The sequence below is a fragment of the Equus quagga genome, chromosome 2, assembly GCF_021613505.1.
Source record: "Equus quagga isolate Etosha38 chromosome 2, UCLA_HA_Equagga_1.0, whole genome shotgun sequence".
Classification (NCBI taxonomy): domain Eukaryota; kingdom Metazoa; phylum Chordata; class Mammalia; order Perissodactyla; family Equidae; genus Equus; species Equus quagga.
The window spans coordinates 182,282,700-182,305,721 of record NC_060268.1 but is presented as its reverse complement, the minus strand read 5'-3'; the positions used below and the strand labels follow the sequence as shown (position 1 = coordinate 182,305,721).

Below are 23,022 nucleotides of genomic sequence, written 5' to 3'. Positions count from 1 at the left end.
CAGGAGGAGTATTCATGTTTCCAATAGTCAGCACTCTAGAAAACTCCTCTTGGAGGGTTAGAGGCCCCTTCCTCGTGCCCTCTTAGCTCCTGGGCGTGTCTCTGGTCCCACGCTAATTGCCCTCAGATCATTAGTTCACTTTCTGCCTCACCCTGGACCCTGGGCTTCCTGATCCCAGGGTCTTGATTTATTTTATCTAAATCCTCAGCACCCAGCATGGGGCATAGGTATCGAGAGTATTTACTCAGTGTTTTTAAATGAATAAATTACTTTTAAGTGACTTGAACATTTCCTGCTCTGTCAGCTGAGACAGTCCAGAGGCAGCGTCGTCCCCAGCAGTGAGCAGCTCGGCACCCAGATCGTGGTTTCTGGTACTGTTCTCAGACAGGAGGCTCCAGGGCTTCCCGGAGAATTGGCTGATTCTACGGCTAAGGCAGCAGATGTATAAGATGAGTTGGAGCACCTCGAAGTGCCAGAAAATGAGGAAGCGCCCAAAAATAAAGTGATGGCGGTATGCCCAAAGGACACAGGGGCCACCACCACTACTCTGAGTGGCCAGAGCTGGAACAATTTTAACAAGAAAATAAAGGAAGTCATGTTGGATTATAACCCAGAGTATAGAATAAATATCCATGAGTCCATAGGATATAACTAAATGACTGAGTAAATAAGTAAATATGAGAGAATGGACGGATATCCCATCAGAAGATTCCAAATAACTTATATAGATGGCCCCTCCCAAGAGGTGGAACATAACCCCTTAAGTGTGGGCTGCACACAGCGACTTTCCTCCAAAGAGTGCAGGATGGCAAAGGGGAAAAAAAGAGTAAATCTGTAGAGGTGAGACCTGACAAACACCTCACCTGGTGACCGAGGTGAGCACGCACAGTGACGAGTCAGGTTGAGTACGCACTGGATGTGATGAGATGAAAATGGCACTTTGTTCTGGGGTCTTCCTGCCAAAACCCATAACCTCAGTCTAATCATGAGAAAAACAGAGAAATCCCTGTAGAGAGGTGTCTTACAAACCTGCTTGACCTTCACACCTCAAAACCGTCAAGGTCATCAAAAACCAGGAGAGTCCAAGAGGCTGTCACAGCCCAGAGGAGCTAAGGAAACAGGAGAATGAATGTCATGTGGTGTCCAGGGTGGAATCCGGGGCAGAAAAAGAAAACTAGGTAGAAACTAAAGAAAGCTGAATGAAGTGTGGACTTTTATTAATAATAGTGTATCAGCGTCAGCAGTAACAAATCTAGCCTACTAATGTAAGATGCTAACACTATGGGAAACTGGATATGGGGTGTATGGTAACGTGTAGTATTCTTGTAACTTTTCTATCAATCAAAAGAGGAAAATAAAAGTTTGTCTTTAAAAATGAGCTGCCTCAAAAAGTTTAAATATTGATTAAAAATCAACTAAAATGTTGGGGCTGGCCTGGTGACATACTGGTTGAGATCACATGCTCTGCCTCTGCAGCCCGGGGTTCCTGGGTTTGGATCCCAGGTGCAGACCTACATACTGCTCATCAAGCCATGCTGTGATGGAGACCCACATATGAAATAGAGGAAGATTGGTGCAGATGTTAGCTCAGGGGCAACCTTCCTCAAGCAAAAGGAGGAAGACTGGCAACAAATGTTAACTCAGGGCCAATCTTCCTCACCAAAAAAAAAAAAAAAAAAGTCAAGTAAAATGACCCTAAACTCAGACTATTTGCAAGACTATGCCCTTGGTTATGGCCTGTGGCATTCTGAACTTTTTACAAATTTCGTTTCTCCTTTCAAGATGTGCCATTCAGATGCCACAGCTCCAGAGATATAAGCGGGGCTTCAGATCACCAGTATATGGCCCTGAAAGGTATCCAAGGGAGAAATAGTGTCATGAGTCTAGAAATTAAATCTTCTAATGCTCTAAGTATTGATTTTCTTGAAAGTTTGACATGTCTAACACTTTTATACAACGCTGCATCACTGGACCGGTGGTGCCTAATGCTGTTATTTTGCTATTGATCATTTCACACGACTCCAGGCTCAGCATTAGATGCTAAAGCAGCTCTATTGAATATCTTTCTTCAGGTGTCAGCATTTTCTACCTGGGAGAAAGAACTACACAAAATCGTGTTTGATCCACGCTATCTCCTGCTGAACTCTGAGGAACGTAAGCAGGTAACGTGGCGGTGGTGAGGCATGCTCACGGCGCAGAAGACCCGGCGTTAAATGACGCTCGGTCCCGAGAGCCACGCTGATGAGCAGATGCCTGTCGTTTTCGTGTTGTCAGTGGGAGGGGTTGTGGACTGAGTGCTCCGGCTTGTGAGTTTGTGAACAGTGAGGTTGCGGTGCAGAGGAAGGTTATCCTGGTAGCTGTTCTTAGCAAACCATCTGGTCATGACCCCACAAGACAAATACTCATATTCAAAGATGAAAATGCAAATTTGCAAAAAATGCAAATTTTGAGAACATTAACCACATCCCAGATTCCTGTATTAAAAAGACGTAAGGTCTTATGTAATAATAGAGAACTAGGAGAGAGTCCAGGGGGCAACAGTAACACAGCAAAGGATGGAAGCCTCTAGAAAGCACGTCCATCCGCAGAAAAGCAGAGAATGGATCAAAGATAGCTTTAAAATGGAGAACATTGTGGATAGAGATTTGACAGGGGTCTGCCCTGGCTTGTTCACAAACTGGGTCTCGGAGCCAATACTGTTTCCCAGATTAACTGGGCAGGTGCAGGGAGAGGCTGTGCTGCCTGGCCAGGGAGGGACGGATGCCGTAATACAGAAGCTTGGACAGCCCAGCGAGGGATCCGGGTGGTCCGTGGAGCACATCCACGAAGGGCCCTGAAATAAACCCCAAAGATCCAGATTTTTGTGTTCCGTTCCTGTCCCAATCACGTCTGTCCCTCCCTCTACCCTTTGAGTGAAGAAATGATGCACATGGGCAGTGGGTCAAGAGCGGCCACTGCAAACAAAAGAGCCATGAGCCATGAGACTTATTTCAGAGGCTCCGTCACCAGGGGCTTGCACAGCGTCCATTCGATTTCTCAGACAGCAGAGTCTGCAGAAGCATGGGGGAGGGGATGGAAAGTGCAATTTCATTTTCAATCCTGTCCTGGGCTCCTGAAGTTCCTTTACACATATACACCAAGATGATCCGATGAAGTGCCAACCGGGCAGAGCCCCAGTTTGAGTTGGGGCATCATATACTTTTCTCCTAGAGCTGGGGAAAACTGTACACTTTAAGCGTTGGTAGTATTTCGTCCTTTTTTTTCAATCTTAAAAATCAGAAAGTTCATCCATTCAACTATGAAAACACATAGTCAGAAGCCTGTTTATTTTTGTGACAGAATCACTTTATGCCAATGTGAAGACCCACAAACAGGCTAATATCTACTAACAGTCAGCACACCTGTAGACCGTGTGTTCACTGACCTGTGCGTGGGCAACACTGTGAGCTCTCCAGTTCATGGATGTTTTCAGAGGCCGTCAGCCCCTTTGAAGACAGTTGAAGAAGTAAACCTCCCACCGTCAAAGAAAAGCCCAAAGGATGATGTGATGTTGATGGCACATCTCTTAAGATGACTGGGAACTTGCTGAACTCAACTGGTTCTTGCGCAGGACGGGGTCTCCTGGCCTCCTGATAGCTGGGCGGGTGCTCATCCTGCAGAAGACTCAGCCACCGGAGCACAGAGAGGCTGGACTTCCACAGGCCATGGTCAGAGAGGGCAGGGCTGACCGGGAGGGGCCTGTGTCTGCTTGGGCTGGGAGATCCTGGGATGTCCTGCCTGCACCTAGATGCACCCTTTGCAGACAGATCAGACTGGAATGTCAACTCACACTAAGAATGCACTATTTGGGGAAAGCCTTCAAACGTCCCTGGGAATCACCCGAAGGAAGCTTCAGGCCTGTCTTACAAGACTGCAGCTTGGTCCCAGAGGGGCGGTGAGGAAGAGAAGGAAGCAGCGTCCCTGGAAGAGGGTGCACGTCAGCATCCGAGAGCCCTCAGATCACACACCTGCCTTTGGAAGAGAAACAAACCCCATGGAAGGGGAAACGTTGCAGTTTATGTAAGGAGTGGTGCTGAAGCTGAACTGACGAAGAAGATAATATTTAGCACCCGCTCAAAAAACAGTCCTATTTATGAAGAAAAAGAGTTAGTGAGCTTCAAACCCGGAATCCGTATGGGACCTACTATCCCACAGGGTTTTCATGAGGAAAGCCAAGGCTCATGGTGTGCAAATTATACGCATCCCTCTCCTGGGGGGCTGCAAAAGAGAAGTGACCCCAGAGAGGTGGTGTCATCAATGGGAGTGCTAATCAGACCCGCTTCTATGGTAGTGAAAAGTGTTTCATTTTATTGCACTAGAACATGCCTTAATGAGATAATGGCCAATGGTATCTCTTTTAAAAGTGATGCCCTACTTTGAATAAAATGAATAATTTGTTAAAGACGGGGGGAAAAGTGCTCCATTAAATTATAGCAGCATAAATAAATCAAAAGAGCAAAGGGAGAGGAGAGAGACGAATCTGATTAGATGGAGAGGCGGTTCTAGGCTGAGAAAGAAGCATATCTTTCTTTGGAGCTCTGACCCCACAGCCAGCCAAGGTTTCTATCTAGATTTAAAATTAGTAGAGCAAAACTCCAACTAATGATGGAGCCACATGCTTTTATTTGGATAATAACCCTGCATTCACCTTTTTTATGAGTTTAAATTATAAGACAACTGGAGAGCTGACATTGCCACTTGCCTTGAAGATGAAATAAGCCAATCACGTTCCTACTTAAATATATGTGCACAGGGGCTCAATTTCAGTCCTATCGTGGGTATTTCATTGCACCGCCGAGTCTTCCGGAGGTGCGTAGCATGTTGTATTTATAATCCTATAAAGCCTTGCCATTACTGAGATGGACCCTGAAGCCAGAAGACAAGGTCAGAAGAGAGCCACTTCTGCACGGGAAAGTGATGGAGGCTTTGATCTGCCACGCCTCACTTTCCAATTCCATCTCCTTGGCAGGCATCTGGAGACTCCCTGAGCACTTGGGTCAAGTTTTAACATCAGCCATGGCCATTGATTGCGTTGGTGTGGGATTGCGGTGTATTGGTCTTATAGGATCACATGTGGAATGTTTAGTGATCTTTTTATTTATTTTTGCATACACATTTAAATTTTATCCAGTTTGTTTTTTTTGTAGTGTTCCTGGAGCCTGGGTAGTGTTAGGAATGAAACAGCTATGTCTCCACTCCCTTTGGCTTTGTAGTCTATAAATGGCGATTTTCCTGATAACAGAAGGGTGAGTGGTCTTAACCTAAGCAAGGGAGGATCAGTCTGTGGACTTCTGCAGAGATTCCATGGTGTCATGTTGTGACGTCGGCTGCGCGTTCCCAAGAGAAGCCATCCTGGAGTTGTGAATGGATTTGCCTACCTGACAATAGCCACATTCTTTCCGCTGAGGAACGGGGTTTTCCTGTTGGATTGGCCTTCAAAATCTACTCCTTGTCCAACTGTGGAGCACGCAGTATCCGAGAGTCAGGTCTCCATGGTGGGTGCCTCCACCTGCAGGCTCCACGACGCCCCCAGGGGAGGCCCACCGTGTCCACCTGAGCCCTCCTGGTGATCCAGACCCCACATTCAGAGCGGTCCTCCTGGAGACTGGAGTGTGGGAAGTTAGATGTGCTGGGTTAACTTTCTTTTCACAAGTTAAAGTCACATTTGGAGACTCAAATATCAATTATGTCGCCGTAGGAATTGACTAGAACAAATTACATTACTGCTTCTACTGGCAGCAATGTGGAAGTCAGCAGACAACGTATGTCTGGAAATGTTGCTCAGGAAGTTCCAAAACGAGAAATATGGTGGCCCCTGGAGCTTGGGTTTCCAAACCGTGGACCACTTCCTTGGGGCCTCAAGAAAGCCACCACTCGTTCCCAGGATGGTGCAAGCAGGGCCTGTTCTGAGTTTGAGCCCCAGGCGGCGCCTCTACCTGAGAAGCAGGCTGGCCTTCTGGGAATCCGGGGTTAATTCTGTAGATGCTTGGCTTCCTGGAGAGAGTGGCAGCAGCCCCCGTAACTGTGAAAAAGAAAGCCTCACCTCGGTGCTCACTATCTTTTCATGTGGTGCTTGAAACATAAGATTTTGTTTCTGATATGCAATCTTGTAACACTTTGCTTTTGTGTGTGTTTTAAGATATTTGAACAGTTTGTCAAGACAAGAATAAAGGAAGAATACAAGGAGAAGAAGAGTAAATTGCTGCTAGCCAAAGAAGAATTCAAGAAACTTCTAGAGGAATCTAAAGTGTCACCCAGGTAGGGAGAAAGGAATGTGCCAGGCAATTTCCAGGACTGGAAATTTTCCAATTCTGATAAGTGAGCTTTGAAAGTCTGCTTAGGTTAAATCACGTAACCTAACGTTCTGTGGACATCAAAAGTGTAATTTTAAAGACCTGTTGGAGAGAGCGGCCGTCCCCAGCCTGTGAGGTCAGTGAATGAACCCCCCTTCTGTATCGGTCCAGCAGACAGGTGTGTGCTGCTAACCCGTGCACCACAGTCATTCTGTTTTCTGCCTTGTCTAGTTTTCAAAATGTGAGCAACCCTGACTCCTTGGCCTAAATAACTAAGCAATAGGTCAGCCCTCATGAGATGAGGTCTAATTTCTGATCTACTCATCAAGGAGTAAAAATACAAAACGAGCAACAATAGCAAAATAAACTGGCCAATCCCCTCGGTTCCAGATGCCGGAGGCTTGGCCAGAGTATGCAGTGAAGATCTGACACACGGGCTGACGGACGAGGTGAATTGGACGCCAAAACTCACCTAAACTAATCCGGCATTCTTTCTGTGAATCAAAACAACTTAGGGGGCCGACCCAGTGGTGCAGTGGTTAAGTTTGCACATTCTGCTTTGGTGGCCCAGGCTTCGCATCCCGGGTGTGGACCTACACACTGCTTATCAAACCTTGCTGTGTCAGGCGTCCCATGTATAAAATAGGGGAAGATGGGCACGGACGTTAGCTCAGGGCCAGTCTTCCTCAGCAAAAAGAGGAGGATTGGCAGTAGATGTTAGCTCAGGGCTAATGTTCTTCAAAAAAAAAACCAAATTAGTAGGAAAATAGACATTAGGAGTTAGAAAAATACATAAGCTTATTTTTTCTTTAATATTAGCTTTGATTGACATTTAAAAAATAATGAACAGCTTAGAATTATAAAACTACTACTTTCATAAGTATAAAAATGATTAATTTTAACACGCTTTTATTTTAGAATGGGATATTATTTTTAAATGGACAATTATTTATTATTATTTTGGATAACATACATTCAAAACTATTTTTTAAATAGACATTAATTCATGTTTGCTTTCTCTGAAGAGGTAGGCGTCTACACTTTGATCAATAATTGGTTAATTTGCTTGGTCAGTAAATGGGTAACGTAAGTTAGTGTTGGTTATGTAGTCCTCATAGAATTTCCTCAACTATTTAAAGGATAGATTCCTTCTGAATGGGAAAAAAATTAGCATGAATCATCCCCGTGACAGAATGCTAACCTAACTAAGAAAGCACATGTGTGTCTAATGATTTGTAAATGGTGATTTTCTATGGCTGAGGCTGTCCTGGTGAGGACGTTGGCTTCTGGCCATAGCATCCCTGCATCCTATCAGGGTCCCTATGACCGTGGGGGTGAGGAAATTGGTTCTGGAGCCCCTGCCCCAGGGCACAGCCCAGCCCCTCCTTAGCCCTGGCCATGGGGTGAGGTATTGGCCCTCCACGAGCTTCTGGGTCATCCTCTAAACGGGGGATGGCTGCCCCAGCCTCACGGGGCCATCAGGAGGGTGTGTGAGGTGCTGGGAGTGGAGAACACACGTGGTGCCTGGCAGGGAGGGGGCGCCGGGGACGGAGTGCCGTCTCCTTCCTGTTATTATTATTAAGGACATTGAACTGATGTTCCCTGTCTGCCCATCGGTAAAGTGTCAACAGTAAGCCAGCATCTCCCCCTCTCACGAATATATTATGAGGGCAAAGAAGACAACGTGCAGAATGTATCGAGTGGTTAGGAAAAAGATCACACACACACGGAGAAGGAAAGTGAGTGGGAGAAATTGAAAGACGTAAACTTACTCTTCTTTAAAATTAGGTTTAATTGCCTGTTTTTTTTAAATGTACACTGAGCATATATTAGTTTTATAATTGTAAAACTATTTTTCATTTTAAAAGCAGCTAATTCTGCAACATTGTCAAAAACTTGTGTAGCTCTTCTTCATGTTGTCTTCCTGCCGTCTCATAGGCGTCCTAGTGAAACTTGTGCGGTTCAAACAGCTGCATGCGGGATGCTGGGCGAGTTAGAGGCCGGCGGCCCCAGCGTCCTCAGACGCAGCCTCTTGGGTCTTCGCAGCCTACCGGTTGTCCCAGGCTTTAGTCCTGGTCACGGGCCTCAGCTCTCGCCTGAGAAGCCCGAGGGAAACCAGGCTGCAGGGACGGTCCAGAGCCAGCTCCCAGCCCTGCCCAGCCCTCAGGGTCTTGGGATAGGGAGAGGGGATGTGGGGCACGCTGTGGGGCTGGCATTCTGCCGCTCCTTCTTGAGGGCCCCGGTGGCCACCCCCTTTGACTGCAGGCGGGCCGTGTCCCCACTTGCCAGAGGGAAAAGGGGTTCACAGCGCTGATGACTCAGATGACTTCCTCAGGCACCCTGGACAGTTCCCCAGGGTCAGTGGCAAGCTTAGCTGTCCCCTCGGGCACGACTAAGGGGCCACACAGAGTTTTAATTCTCTCTTTCTCTTCAGGGACACTCCTTCAGAGGTGCCCCAAATAGGACCTATGTGGAAGGGGCCTCTGCCCAGCCTGTAATTGAAAATGCTTAGGCTCCTGTCTAGACAAGTAAAGAAAATAGGCCCCCAGGGATTCTCATCTTGGGAGGGAGGGAGGAAGTTGAAAACCAGAGAGAAATGCTTTTCTTTCAGAGAAGTGTGTGAGCCAGCACGACCCCAGAGGACGAACAGGGAAAGGGCACTGCTTGAGGAGAAGGAATGAGACTGTTTAGTGACAACAATGAGGATGAACCTATTAATTATTCATCTTGTCTCCTAATGGCCATGTCAGTGTAATCTTGTTGCTCATGTATAGAAAAAGCTATTGAGTTATAACAATTTAATAGCATAATCAAATGTCTGCAATGAGATACAAAATTCTCCATGAAGAGAAGTGGGGGGAATAAGAGGCACCCCAGGACGAGGCGTGGACGCGCTTCCGTGCACCCTGGGCACCTCCTGCAGCGCAGCCTGCAGCTCCGAGGTGAGGGCCCCAGACAGGGAGGCAGGCCAGAACCATCTGCACGCACCCATCCCTCCCGGGCCTCGGCCGTTCAGCAGCTGTCACTATTCGTGGCTTCAAGTTCAGGCCTGGGAGAAGAGACAGCGGCGGGGCCTGGTGCTGGCAAAGGTTCCATTTGGCCCTGCAAAGGTACGCATGCTCTTTTGCTCTTTGAGCCGCCCCGGCCCCTTGGGACTGGCCTCGCTGGGTTGGCTTCATGCGAGTTTCCTTACATGGGACTCCCTCGCCTGGCAGGACAGATTCATTTGATCCATATTTGCGTGCTTACTGCACATCAGCTGCTGGGCTGGACGTTCAGGGAGTTCAGTGGAGAGCAATGCTGATAATGGTGCTTCCACAGGAGCAGAGGAGAGTTGACTAAAATTGTACAGTTAAGGCTCATTGCCATCCAGAACCATGACAAGGGCCGTGAACGAGCGATACACAGTTTTCTGACCCTCTAGATAGGCTGAGTTTCCCTGAACAAGAAACACTGGTCCTGACTTCTAACGATCAGTGGGCTTTTTGTAAATGAGGAGTGAAGAAATAAGGGAAGGGTGTGCTAGGCAGAGGGAACAGCATATACAGAGACCTGTGGCAGGTAGGAGATTGGTGAGAGCCAGAGAGGGAAGAAGACTTGTGTGGCCGAAGCAGTGATGGGTGAGCATATGGGCAGTGAGGAGCTCAGAGAGCAACAGGGCCGGATAGGCAGATGAGGCCAGGCTCATTTCCAGGGGCCCATTAGATGTAAAGATGGGGATTCTGCGGGTTAAGTCGGGTAGGGACCCTGCTGGGCCCCAGTGGGCTGTCACACTCAGCGTGGGGAGGGTGGGCAGGCACAGGAGGCCAGAGCTGTGCCCTGCAGCCCATCTACCTGCTAGTGTTCTGCTTCTTGGGCCCTGGATGTCAGGAGACTAGGACTCGCTCTCAGGGAAAGAGTCTTAGGAAAGCTCCTGTTTTTCAGGACCACGTTTAAGGAGTTTGCCGAGAAGTACGGCCGGGACCAGAGGTTTCGACTTGTTCAAAAGAGGAAGGACCAGGAGCATTTTTTCAACCAATTCATCCTTATTCTGAAGAAACGGGACAAGGAAAACAGACTCAGGCTACGGAAAATGAGATGAGTCTGTACAGAAGGCAATAAGACTGAGAGTTGCAGGGTGAAGAGGGGACGCCCTAGGGAGACCCCCAGAGATCACGGCGTCCCCCCCGGGGGGTGCTCTCCAGCTTCGCCATGGGCTGAGTTCTCAGAAGATTACTGTTTCATATTGAAGCTCTCTTTTGTACCACGTTCAGAGTTTGATGCATTTCTAATTGCCATGATACGTCGATCCCTTGTTTTAATTATGCAAATTCCTTGTAATATACACAAATTATAAATCCACTTCAGGTTTGTAAGTCAGCAGAAACAGGCACCTTCTAGAACCATCTCAAGGCCTTTTCGCGAGTTGAGCCGATTATCTGAAACTTTTCTGAAAACCTTTATGAGTTTCTTGGATTCTTCGGGAGCTCCATGGTGGTGGGGAACTCCTTACTCCAGTGTCCCGAGGTCTCCGTCTGTTTCCTGAGTAGCAGCAATAGGATATTCACCATTACTCATAGTGACAACTGTGCGCATCTCGACACATGGACCACACATCACCCGCAGGTGGCAAAGGGCGATTGCCTCATTCCCCGGGGACATCGAGCCTGGAGAAGGGGGCTGCACTGTCTGTTGGGGGTCCTACTCAAAAAGGAATTATTTTGTACAAAATCATCATATTAATATTTGAGTTATTTTTATTGTATGCCCAGAGTTTGCATGAGATTTTTCTCATCATCTTTGTATAAAAAATTTAAAATTTTTTTTAATTAATAAATATTTTAAAACTCTGTTTTTGTGGCTAAGACATCCAAGACAATCTCAAGCAGCAAAATTGTGTTTTGACTGAAGATACTTTATTTCAAAAGATTCATAAAAACATGTCTGATTGCACAGAAGGCTGTATAATTACTAGTCAAACAAAAATCTAACTTTTCAACTTACTAGTCGTGGATGGAACAATGTTTGATAAAACCCCAGGTAATCAACTGTATTCTTTAAATTATTGAACATCTCTTTATTTCTAGATTTGTGGAGTTTCTATTCAGACACACCGTCTTTGTCCCCAGTACATGGCAACATCTACCTTCTCCTTAGTTTCCATGAGAACACCAGTAGCACCCAGGGGGATGTCAGGGCAGGTGGGGCTGGGGGCTGCCAAGCCCTCAGGGGCGGGGTCCTTGGGAGGCAGCCTGTGCCTCTGTGGAGCTGGAGGGAGGAGCTTCTGGGGGCCCTTGAGATTTTGCTAGAAGCCAGTGCTCTCTTCTGCTGTCAGGATCATCCACGTTGAAGCCAGCTGGCTTGCTCTTGCCCTGGTAGAGGCTGACAGCCTGAGCACAGAATACCAAGGGAGTGCACCCTGAGGCCCACCACGACCTGTTGTCTGGTCCACCGTGCATAAAAGTGGATATGTATGGCAGCGTTTCATCCACGTGGAAATACCCAGCTGAGACTGGGCCTGAGGAGTTCTGGAAGGTGTCAGTAGATTCCTGTTCCCTTTGTACCCGCTCCCTCCTGCTGCCTCTCCCTGCACCCCCAGCTCTGTCTCCTGCTGAGCTCCTCATGGTCTAGGGGCTGAGAAGGGAAGGTGCAGGCCGGGATTAACAGCTGAACCTCACGGTGTGCTGGCTCCAGTCCCATGTAATTGCTTGCTTCGTCACAGCCCCAGTCAGGAGTGGTGGTGAGGGGAAAGTCCCTCTGAGGGGCCATCTGACTCCTCGTGGCGCTGAAGCAACAGGTGGAGAATGTGGTGGCTGTGCTTGCTCGTGAGTCATCCCAATTATGGAAGGGAAATGACATTTCTGGCACCTCCTGGGGATAACGAGGACTGGCTGAAAACTGGAGGGTACTCTGGGTACCTTCAGTACCTCGCTCAGCACTCGTCAGCAAGGACCTCATTGCCTCCATAAAGTCAGGGATGCGAAAGACTTAGCCCCCGTGGAAAAGAAGGTGGAGTCACCCCTCCACGTCGTAAGGCAACTCTGCAGAGCTGAGAGAGGGAAAGGAGCCTGTGACGGCTCGTTGAATCTGTGGCCATCATCTTCAGTCCTGTGGCCATCATCTTCAGTCCCACGACCATCTCCAGAAACAGGGCAGGGAGCAGCTCTGTTTCTATGTTAATTTTTCCTCTCCTTCCTTGTCCCCTGTTATCTCGTATGGTTGGTGACTACTGGTTTGGATTTGAGGTGTGTGACTCTGAGTTCACCTCACCTTACAATAAGCTGGCGACTGGTTGGACTGTCTCCCATGTGGGGGCCACAAGGCTCATCTTCACCCATGTCAGCGAGTGTGCTGCAGTCCAGGCAGAGGACTCACTGTCCGACGTCCTCTCCCTGCTCTGGGGCCCAGGGTTCTCCTCATGCCGCAGCTACGGGGCCGCCTTCCTCCAGCTCTCAGGTTGTTCTGTCATGGGGGCAGCTGCAGGAAAAGAGAGGCTGGAGGAGAGAGGTGGGGTGTTTGTTCCCCTGTCCCACTCCCTGCTCAGCCGGTCCTTTACTCGTGGCTGCAGCTCCAGTCAGCCAGCTCCTCCTGCAGCCACAGTGTGCCCTGGTTTTGGTTAAGGTCCCCGTACCCGCTCCTTCAGGCCCAGGGCTGGAAGTCCTTCCTGTAACGGCTTGTCCCCAGTACTTCACCATCTCTCGATTTCCCTTAACCCTATTCCTGCGTTCGTAACCCTCCTCCGTTAAACTCTGCTCAGTCTCTCCTGCAGAGGGGCTGTCTGACCGCTGTCAGACCCTCGACAAATTTCATCACCGTCATCATCATCACCATCATCACACTCAAACAGTAGTTACCCAGTGCTCACAGCGACCCAGAATTATACCAAAATTGATGCCAGCAGGAGGACTCCGGGCTCATACAGTTGTGGCCTTTGTGCTGGACAAAATGTGAACACATCCATGAGCTTAGTGTTTGGAAATGCAAGGCGCCTGTTGGCTGGTAGGAAAATTTCCAGACGTTTTTGCTTTTCACCCAAATGTTTGGAACTTACCTTTTAGTGCACATAACTATGATTTTGAATCTAAGAGAATTTAATTCCATCTACAGTTGTCGATGGATAGATTGACAAATAGATCATCTCTATGTTTATGTGTACCTCTGTGTTCATATCTATCTACGTATCAATCAACATGTGATTGGACATGAAAGGTCAACCCTGATGTGATCAGAGAAGCCCCCAGGGAGAAACCTGAGCTGGAATAAAGCTGGTTTATATGTGTATATGGACTGTATTTCAAATACGGGCCCACTTTGAGGGCTGAGGCAGGAATTCCCTTTTTTTAGTCTTCTGCATAGATTTAAGACATTATAGAAATACAATAGGCTAAGATTTCTTTTAACTTATAACTTATTTTAATTTTTTCACATTTCACTTTCCTTTTAAATGGTACTAGCATAACTTGGGTTAATGCAATAGTGACCTCTGAGCTGTAAAAATTTAGCAGGAAACTGAGGGTGTGTCAATCAGTTAACACTGACACCGCGGGAATAAGTGACAGTGAGGATACCCACTTCCAGCACGGGCAGGAGCCCCACAGTGCGAGCAGTGGTTTCAGAGCAGATTCCAGAGTCAAACAGACTTTCGTGCATGTGCTGGCTGCATCACTGTCCGGGTGACTTTGAGCAAGTTGCTGACTGTCCCAAAGTTGAGATTTTTCCTGTGAACTGAGAGTCATAGTAGAATTCACTTCAGAGGACTGTGGAGAGGACTAAGAAACAAGGCACTCAGCTCACCGCCTGGCATAGAGAAGCTGTCAGTGAATTATCTCTTACAGTTAATATTTCAATGACCTACAGATAAAGTGTCATGGTCATTTGGAAATAGGAGCTTGTTCCAGCTACAATGACCACATATGAGATCACCTGAAACGTGGTGGCTTAGAACAGTGACACACTTTGTTTTACTCCTGAGTCTACAGTTTGGGCAGGGCCTGGCCGGGTGCCGGGGCTGCTGTCCATTCCCCTCAGGTCAGCTGCTGCCTCTCAAAGGGTGGGAGCTGCCTGCCGGGCAGTTGGTGCTGCTGTCACCTGAGACTTCAGCTGGGGCTGACGACAGGGGCACCTACACCTGGCCTTTCCGTGTGGCCTGGGCTTCCCCACCACGTGGTGGTTCCCAAGGGAGGATGTCCCAAGAAAGGAGGAGCCAGGAGAGCCCTCATCCTCTTTAGGTCCTGGCCTGGCAAGTGCCATAGCATCGCTTCTGTCACACCTTATTGTGGAGGCCATCAAAGGCTCCCCGCCCAGACCCACCCACTGTGGGAGGAACCTCAAACACGTGGTTAGAGCAGCTTGTGGGGTGGGGATAGAAATACAGATAGAGACAGAGGTAGATACAGATAAAGATATAGAAATAGATATATAAGCAGGCATGAGGGATAAATACAGAGATAGGGATAGATATAGAGATAGAGAAATAAGATGAGCGTGTGGAAGATATATATACATACGTGTGTGTGTATATATTTTTAAATCCATTCTGCCGTAAACCTGTACCAGAATGGAGTGGACACTGCTTCCCCGTGGCTGCTGCTGGAAGGAAGCCTTGGCCACAGCTCACGGCCTGGGAGAGGGGCACCCCGGGACCCATCAATTCATGCAGCGTGGGAAAGTTCTGCACCAGAGCTCGCAGGAGCTGCAACTGGGGGGCAGGACATGGAGGGGGCGAGAGTGGAGGGGGAGAGGAAGTCGGGGAGGCTGAGCCGGCAGGGATGCAGAGGCCTTCCAGGTGGAGGAACAGCTCACACAAAGGCTCAGAGGACAGGGTGCAAGATCTGCCTGGGGAACTGCCAGCAGCACCCCAACCCCAGCAGAGAGCAACCCCCTTGAGGGCACGTCTGGTGAGTCTTAGGCCCAGAGGAGACCCAGCACCCAGCTCCGCCTGTGGGAGGCAGGCAACACACCCACGCCAAATGGCTGGGACCGTGATGCAGACCCCAGCGGCTTCTCAAAAGCCTGTCGAATGTGTATCCAGGAGAGTAAGGCAATATTTGTAATGATCTCATTCCTTCATTTGTCCAACAAATATTGTTTAGCTGCTGGGAAGTGCCAGACACTGTCACCAATGTAGACAACTCAACAGGAAACCAAACAGCTGTGGGCCTGCCCTCTGGGACATGCACGCTGGAGCTGGGGGGCAGATGAAAGAAATGGACAAATGGATGATGTGGGGCATATGCAGAGTGTCACAAAGGGGACAGTGGCTGGGCCAGAGGGCCCAGGGTGTGTGCTCAGTGAGAACAGTTGGGGGAGCTCACCTGGAGCAGAGACGGGGCTGAGACAGGCACAGGAAGGGGCAGGAGCCCATCCTGGGATGGGGGCTCTGCGGGGCCCAACATCGAGGGGAAGGGCGGGTGGGGGTGCCCTGCTGAGCCTGACAGTCTTGAGAGGGCAAGGCCGGGGCTCTTTGGCCTGAGCAGAGAGAGCACCTCCCATTGGTCACCCAGTGAGCCGCGGGGGAGGCTAAGGCCGCAGACTCACCTCTCACGGGGTAGGCTTACCCACCAGCCCGTGGTCCTCAAGGTCTTTCGCCAAATCTCTACCGTGGACAGTAGCTAGGTTAGCAGTGTCGCTGTCTGCCCTCTTTTCTCCCCAGTTCTTTCAATCTCACCGTTCCCCTTGTTTCTTAGAAGCATGAACACCGTCTATCAGGCAGGAGCCAAAGCTTGCAGGTCGCCAGCCATGCTCTGAGCAGTGACTTGGAGCATCTCATCTCTGACCCATTGTACGTAAGTTCATTTCATGTTTAACTTAGGGAGCAGACATGGGGAACATATTCATCGTTGGTCCCTGCCCTGCCTTCCATCCCGCAGGATCAGGCCCCAGTGGTCAGGGTGGCAGTGACATCTTAAGCCAAGAGAGCAAATGGGTGACTTTAAATGGATTGATTTCCCTGGAAGTGTAACAGCAGCTGGCAACTGCTCAGCTTACCTCCATTCCTGGCCTGCCAAAGCCCCACGTACAGCAGGGCGGGGATGTCGAGCCGGTTAGCTGTGGACCCTCTCCCTGTTAACTTAGCACATGGGCATTGGATTTTTAAGATGCAATTTGCATCAGGCATAGTGTGAATGTGCAGGGCTGGCCGAGACCATCCTGAAATGATAAACTACTTGTAGTCCCGTCTCCTTGCCCAAATGCCCCGAGCCTGTTGTGACCTCAGCTTGCAAACCACAAATGAAAACCGCTGCTCTTCTGCTCTGTGGGCACCCCTCCTCAACACAAAAGTTTGTAATCAATGGCTTTACAACGCTTTCTCTTTAAAGCCAGGCACAGGCATTTTGCTCTGGGCACCACTAGAATAACCTACCAACAGAGAGGGTGCAGAGTGGAGCCCTCAGCTGAACAACCGCTCCATCCCATTCTGCCCGAGTCATCAGGACTCTTGCCCAAATGAAGCCGGATGAGACGCCCAGGGCACTTTCTCCTGTGGACTCCCAGCGGCGCCTCTGAAACCAGAGCTCAGGCTTTTAGAAATGGCCCGAATGACTGTGAGTGTGGGAGAGGAGTAGGGTAGGGATTAGGGCTGGCAGAGGTGTTCCCGTGGTAGCAGGCTGCGCCCAAACGAGAGGGATGTTACTTTTTCCCTTTGCCCTGTCTCTCTGATCTCAGATTTGTTCCCCAGCTGCATGATCTGGGGAACCCACTTCACCCAGAGGGTGACAGAGGGTTTCATTTGCCCTCAGAGGTCAGCCCTCATAGGTGCCACTCCCCACAACGTACCCACCAGCCTCCAGGCAAGGTTCCAGCCACCACTCATGGAGAACATTTGTGGGGCCACCAGTGCGCGTTCCTGATGTTCCAACGTGCACCTTCACAGAGGTTCCTGCTCCCCTTCTCAGGAGCATTGTCCCCAGCAGGTAAAGCCTTATGCCAGCAGTGCTGTGGCCACACAGTCAGGCTTCAGCCAGGTGTGTTCTCCCCTTCCACATGGGCCAGTCCTCCACCTGCCCCCACTGCCATGCAGCCTTCCGAGGACTCTGTGTGGAGACACCATCAGTCCTCTTGTTGTTCCAAACTCAGTCAGGTCAGTAGACATCAGCCAAAGGGGCTGCCTTGTCCACCTGGTTGGGGGTCCCAGACAGCGGGCTCCAGTAGGCCACTTGGCAGAAACAGGCCCACCTGGGGACATGTGGCAAGGGTTCTTCTGGGACACTGAACTTTGCCATTTGCTGTTTTAAAATTTGTGGATGTCCATGTGCCCCTACCCGGACGTGTCTGTTCTATGAACTCCTTCTGTGAGTTTTCCCCTTGGGATCCCATCTTGGCCCTACACAGACCGTCATCTGGGGAGATAGGCTCTCCCTCCGGTGGACAGAAGCCAGGGACATGAAAACAGATGGGATGACGGGGCCAGGGAAGGACAGATCCCTTTTCTATCCTTTCAGAAAGAGCGTGGCGTTGGCTTCAGTGGGTAATGTTACTTGATTCATCTCCACGTCCATCTGAGATGAATCTCTCCATTTTGGTCCTCTAATTCTGCCCGTGAAGTCTCAAAATATGGGCGTCCCATATTCTTCTGATCATAAATCACCTTCCGGCAAAGTGTGCCGAGGAATGACTCATTTTTACTACCTTTCCAACTTCCTCCACTTCGGCAACACACACATTTAATACCGAAGTCAGACATCTACACCGCCATATTTTGTAGCTCAGACTAACAGAATAGAAATGCTCTCTGGATCCCCATGTCTGTGCAGGTGGACTGTCCTTACTCCCTCATCTCTTACACAGGCACTGCCCTCAAAGATATGAGAAGAGGAATGCTGATCTAATCGTGGGTTCCAAATGCAGAAGTCAGCATGTTGTCCCGGGGTGAGGAGCTGTTCTTCTCTGCTATGTCCGACCGTGTGCCATCTGAGAGGCTCCCTTCAGGACAAGGGCGGTGGAGCATGCTCTTGGCCCCGCGTGCTGACAACAGCTCAGGGTCGGGGAGAGCTCCACGGTGGCTCATGTTCAGTGCCACTAAATTTTGGCTAAATCACAGAACGAGGGCCGTAATGGGAAGACATAAAAGAGGCCCACAAAACACTCAGGATTTTTAGGTTTTATTTAGGATATAAAAGAAATATTTATTACAGTCCTACACATAATAAATATTTCTTGCCACATGCATCATCACTTTGCAACTCACACCATATTTTAGAGGTGGAAATGGCCCATAAAGCCCCAATGATTCCACTGCGAATGCGACAACACAGCCTAGCGCCTTGGAAGCAGAGCGAAGGCTGTCCTGCTCCTGCTCAGCAGCCTCGGGCGTGGGCAGGTTGCAGTGAATTGTTCCTCGTACTGATTCATCAGACCGCTCTTCCTCTGCAGGCCTGAACACTGGCGGCTGAGATGCTTTCCCACGAGGTCAGGACAGCAAGCCCTCAGTTACTGACTTGTGGATTCCCCTTGTCCGAGGACAAATTCCCTGCCACTGCCCCTCATCTCTAGCTCTGGACACAGATCAACTGGGTCACACATGGTAATTAGCACAACAGGTACTGAGTACCTGCTAAGTGCCAGAGCCTCTTATGTTCTGGGGGTGGAAATGGAGCAGACACAGCCTCTGCCCTCCGGAAGCTCACGGTGAAGGGAGGGCAGAGGTGAGGAAGTGCACCATGCTCACCAGCACATCAAGTAATAGGGCGGAGCTACGCCTAAGTCGACAATGGCAGCTCAGATGTCTTCACGGTGGACCCTCTGCCAGGCAGCTTCAAGCTGGTAGCTCATGTAATCCTCACATGGATCCACCAGGCAGTCAAGATTATTGCTCCATTTTATAGATGGACAAACTGAGCCAAAGAGAGGCAGCGAGCCTCAGGCTGGGACTGGAGCACAGGCAGGCCACCTCGAGGACCTGGGTGTGTAGCCACTGCTCAAGGTGACCCTCACAGCAGTAACAAGGGGAGGTGAAATCCAGGACAGGTTCTGAGCTGAGAGCTCTCTCCATCCACACCCATTGTCTCCTCCAGGTCCTTGAGAGTCCCATTCTCATGCTTCTGAGGCTCAGGCAGGAGATGCCACTTGTGCAGGGCCGCACATCCTGACCTCACTCTCCCTCCAGTGCTGACGGAGGATCAGCCTTATTTAAAATAGAGCCAGTGGGGTCAGAGAGTCTGAGGGTCAGCGAGCGAGCTTGGGCTGGCCGCTTAAACTCTTGGAAGCTCACATTTTTCTGCTGCCAAATAGCAGTTCCCATCTGGGGGGCTGCAGGGTGAGAGGGGTCACGTGTGCAGGGGGCTAACACAGAAAGCCTCGGTCAATGACACAGAAAGGCTCAGTGGATGAGGCATGCGTGGCAGGGAGCTGCTTGTTTCCCCAATGTTCTGATCACCTCGAGGGGAATCTGGGGCCTGGGCTGCCCAGGGGTGGCTGGTACCCTGGGCCTGGCGAGGCAGAGGGCAGTGGCGAAGGGGAGGTCAGGGCAGGTGGCTGGTGGGGGAGGAGAGGCCCCCAGCCAGCCTGAGCTGGGAAGGGACTAGCTTTGCTCCGTGATTGCTGCATTTAATCGCCCCTGCAGAGGTATTATTATAATCCCATTTTCTTATTATTCAGGCTGAGATAGGATAGAGAATATATAACCTGATTATGCACCATATAATGTATTAAGCCAGGAAGGTCTTAAAATTAAAACATTTAAAAAGAACTATCTGGGGAGGTAGTTAAAATCCATTTAAATCCTTATCAAATAATGAAAATATCTTCAGAAAAAAAAAGTCAGCCTCTTAGCTATGTATTCACTTCCAAGATCATTTGTGTTTTTAGCATAAGTCTAAAGACAAATTTACATGAAAATATTTAGAATTTAAAAGTTCTTTTCTGCCATAGGCTGAGAAAGCAGGCCAGGTGCAGGGAGGGCTCCCCAACAGGTCTCTAGTCATGTGGGGGTTGGTGGCTACAGGGCAGAGTGGGTGTCTCTGGCCTGTTCCCCACTGTCCCCGACCACGCACACTGGCGGCACTGCCTTCTCCCGGCAGGCTCCGCTCTGCCCAGCCTGGCGGGCAGCCTCAGCCAGCACAATCCTCCGGGGGCTCCGTGAGGATTTGGATTCCATCATTTGTAGGCCTCCTTCGGCTCTGAATTCCAGGCTTCTCCTGCAGAGGTCCAAGCGGCGACATGGGGCTCACTGTGCCAAGAGAGCTGAGCTGCAGCTTCCTGTCCCGGGGTCCCCAAGAGAGGGTGGGCACCAGCACGGGCACCCTTGCAGCTCCAGGCACATGCAGCTTGCTACCCACCTGCTGGCTTGGCCTGTGGGCACTGGCACCTGGCGCGCGCTCTGTCCTTTGCCTTCTCCACCCTCTGGGCCAAGCGCTTGTTCTGCTCTGTGACCAGGGTGCCAGTATCTACATAGCTCACCTGTGTGTCCAGGTTGGAGGCTTGGAGGTAGAGAGACCGCCCATCCCCAGGGTCCTGATTGTCCCACTCACCTCCCCTTCTTCCCGGCTACAGGTCCAGTCTCTGCAGTTCAAGGGGACCAACTCCTGTAGTAAACGCCCCCTTCCTGTCACTTCCAGTGCTGCTGCATCTTTGATGAGCCCTGACTCACACAACCTGCCCCAGGTGTCCGCCTTCCACTTGTCCAAGGGGACAGCAGTGGCACAGAAGTCGTCCCCTCTGGTCAGAAAGCTCAGCACCTGGCCTGTCCCACAGCCAACCCATGAGCAGTCAATTATGGTGTCAACCTAGGTCCCTCCCCAGCCTTGCAGGTGGCTGGTCCCTTCTTGCGCTCCCCCAGGCCCAGGATGGGATGGGCGCAGAGGCCAGACGCCACCTGTCTGCCACCACACCCACTTGAGCCGGATCCCTAAAACTTGGGACCCCGGATCTGCCTCAGACTCTGGGCCCCATGCCAAGCTGCCTGCTCCTCCTTCTCCTGGGAGGCGTCAGGAAACAGCTCCTCACCTGATGTTATATTGCTTTTGCTCAGTCTGCACCCTTTTCTGTAGAGGAGTCCCAGAGAGGTGAGCAACCATCCAGAAATAGGGGGCAGCCTGGGCCCCCACTCCAATGCTGCCTCCCGGCTCCACTATACTTCCCCAGAGTGCCAAACAGGTAGCCGATGGGGACGTCCTGGCGGGTGCTGCGTGCGGGTGGCAGCTTCCTGGTCTCCCAGCGCCTCACCACAAGGAGTGAACGAGGTCACCGCAGAGGCCTTGGGGGTGCTGGAGCTGGAGGAAGCTTCCTTCCCTTGATGCGTGTTTCACGAACGACTCACCTTCTCAGCCTCGGTGGCTCCAAAGAGAGGGAGGATGTTTGGGAGCAAAGACAGAGAGGCGGGGACTCCCGGATCAGCACTGGTGACTTCAGGCCAGGCTCGCAGAGAGCTTTGCATTCCAGCAGCTCTGAGGACCTCTCGGTTGGTAAATGCAGAGCTGATGGACCTCAGAGGAGCCAGGCTGTGAGTAGTTGAGTGAGTAATCACCTGCTGGAGACCAGTGGAGGGCCCACGAGGATGGAGGGGAGACAGGAGAGCCCCTGCTAGACACCTGGATGAGGAGATACGAGTGCCCCAGGAGGGAGCAGCGCTGGCTGAGGGGCACCCAGAGGAGGGCTCATCAACCTCCACTGGCACAAAATGCTGACCGAGGCATCGTATGTCCTCAACTTTCATCCTGCATCGTTTCTGAACAACGCTTCAGCATGCTCAGATGAGATGTTGACCTGCGATGAATTAGGGCCTTTCAAAGATTTTTGTGATGGAATTTTTCTAACCTACAGAAGAGTGGAAGTGAATAACGACCCCCAAGGCAGCCAAGCCTTGCATCACACTCTAAAGCCAGGTCCCTTGGGTGCCCTCTACCTCTCCAGTCCCAGACTTCAGACCCCGACGCGAGTCAGCATTGATGGTTGACTACCAACAGAGAGGACCCCCAGCCATGCGAGACCCCATCTCCACACTCCAGGGCGTGACCCATGCCTTGGGTGCCTGTTCTCTGCCCCGCCTGGAGTCTCAGAGTGGAGAAGCCCCTGCTCCTGTGAGGGTGACATACAGAGAGATAACCCTTCACACTCTGCCGGCAGCCGTCAGGCCTGAGGAGCTCCTCTGCGGACTGGCCAGGTGCTGTGGGCACCAGAGCCCGGAACTCATCACTGCTCAAACCAGTCATGGTGCTAATTAGCTTCTGTAAATCAATGCCACGTGATGACTAGCCCAAGCTTGGATCCCGTCTAAAGCAACCTCCTCCTGCGGGTCAGGTGAAACCCCGCACACTCAGATAGCTGGGTCCTCCACGCACTAACGATTCAACATTTCTTTTCGTTTTCGATTTTATTTGCATTTGTTGTTCAGATTGCCATCGTACTGTGTAGGCTGGTTTCCCTGGCGATAAAATCTGAGTGTGGATACACAACCTAGTTCACACCTGGAAGACGGGATTCAGCACGTGCAGATACTGCTTGTCCATGTGAGGCCAGCTGGGTCCTCTGTCATCGAGGTCCTGGCCCCCACCGCTCCAGGTCAACCTGTCTTCCTGCTGTTTTCCTCCTGAGTTTGGAATCAGCTGCTCAAAATACAAATTTGTGATAAAGGTCAAATAATGAGATTAGGACAAAAATCTTTAGAAAAGTTTGTTGACAGTCTCAGCAGAGTTGTTGTACAAACTATTGGGTAATTGAAAGATTTTTTTTTTCCACGAGAGAGACACTTTGAGAACTGTCCTCGTCAGACTAA

The 23,022-nt window shown here is 50.3% G+C and overlaps 1 protein-coding gene across 1 annotated transcript in view; it reads left to right on the top strand.

Annotated features, from left to right (window-relative positions):
• TCERG1L (transcription elongation regulator 1 like) overlaps nucleotides 1-10,413 on the top strand; it is a 222,220-nt gene extending 211,807 nt beyond the window's left edge. The window contains exons 10-12 of the mRNA XM_046655503.1: nucleotides 2,073-2,162; nucleotides 6,179-6,297; nucleotides 10,257-10,413. Of these exons, the coding sequence (XP_046511459.1) occupies nucleotides 2,073-2,162; nucleotides 6,179-6,297; nucleotides 10,257-10,413 (366 nt within the window). The remainder of the gene's footprint in view (nucleotides 1-2,072; nucleotides 2,163-6,178; nucleotides 6,298-10,256) is intronic.
• Nucleotides 10,414-23,022: the final 12,609 nt, after the last annotated feature.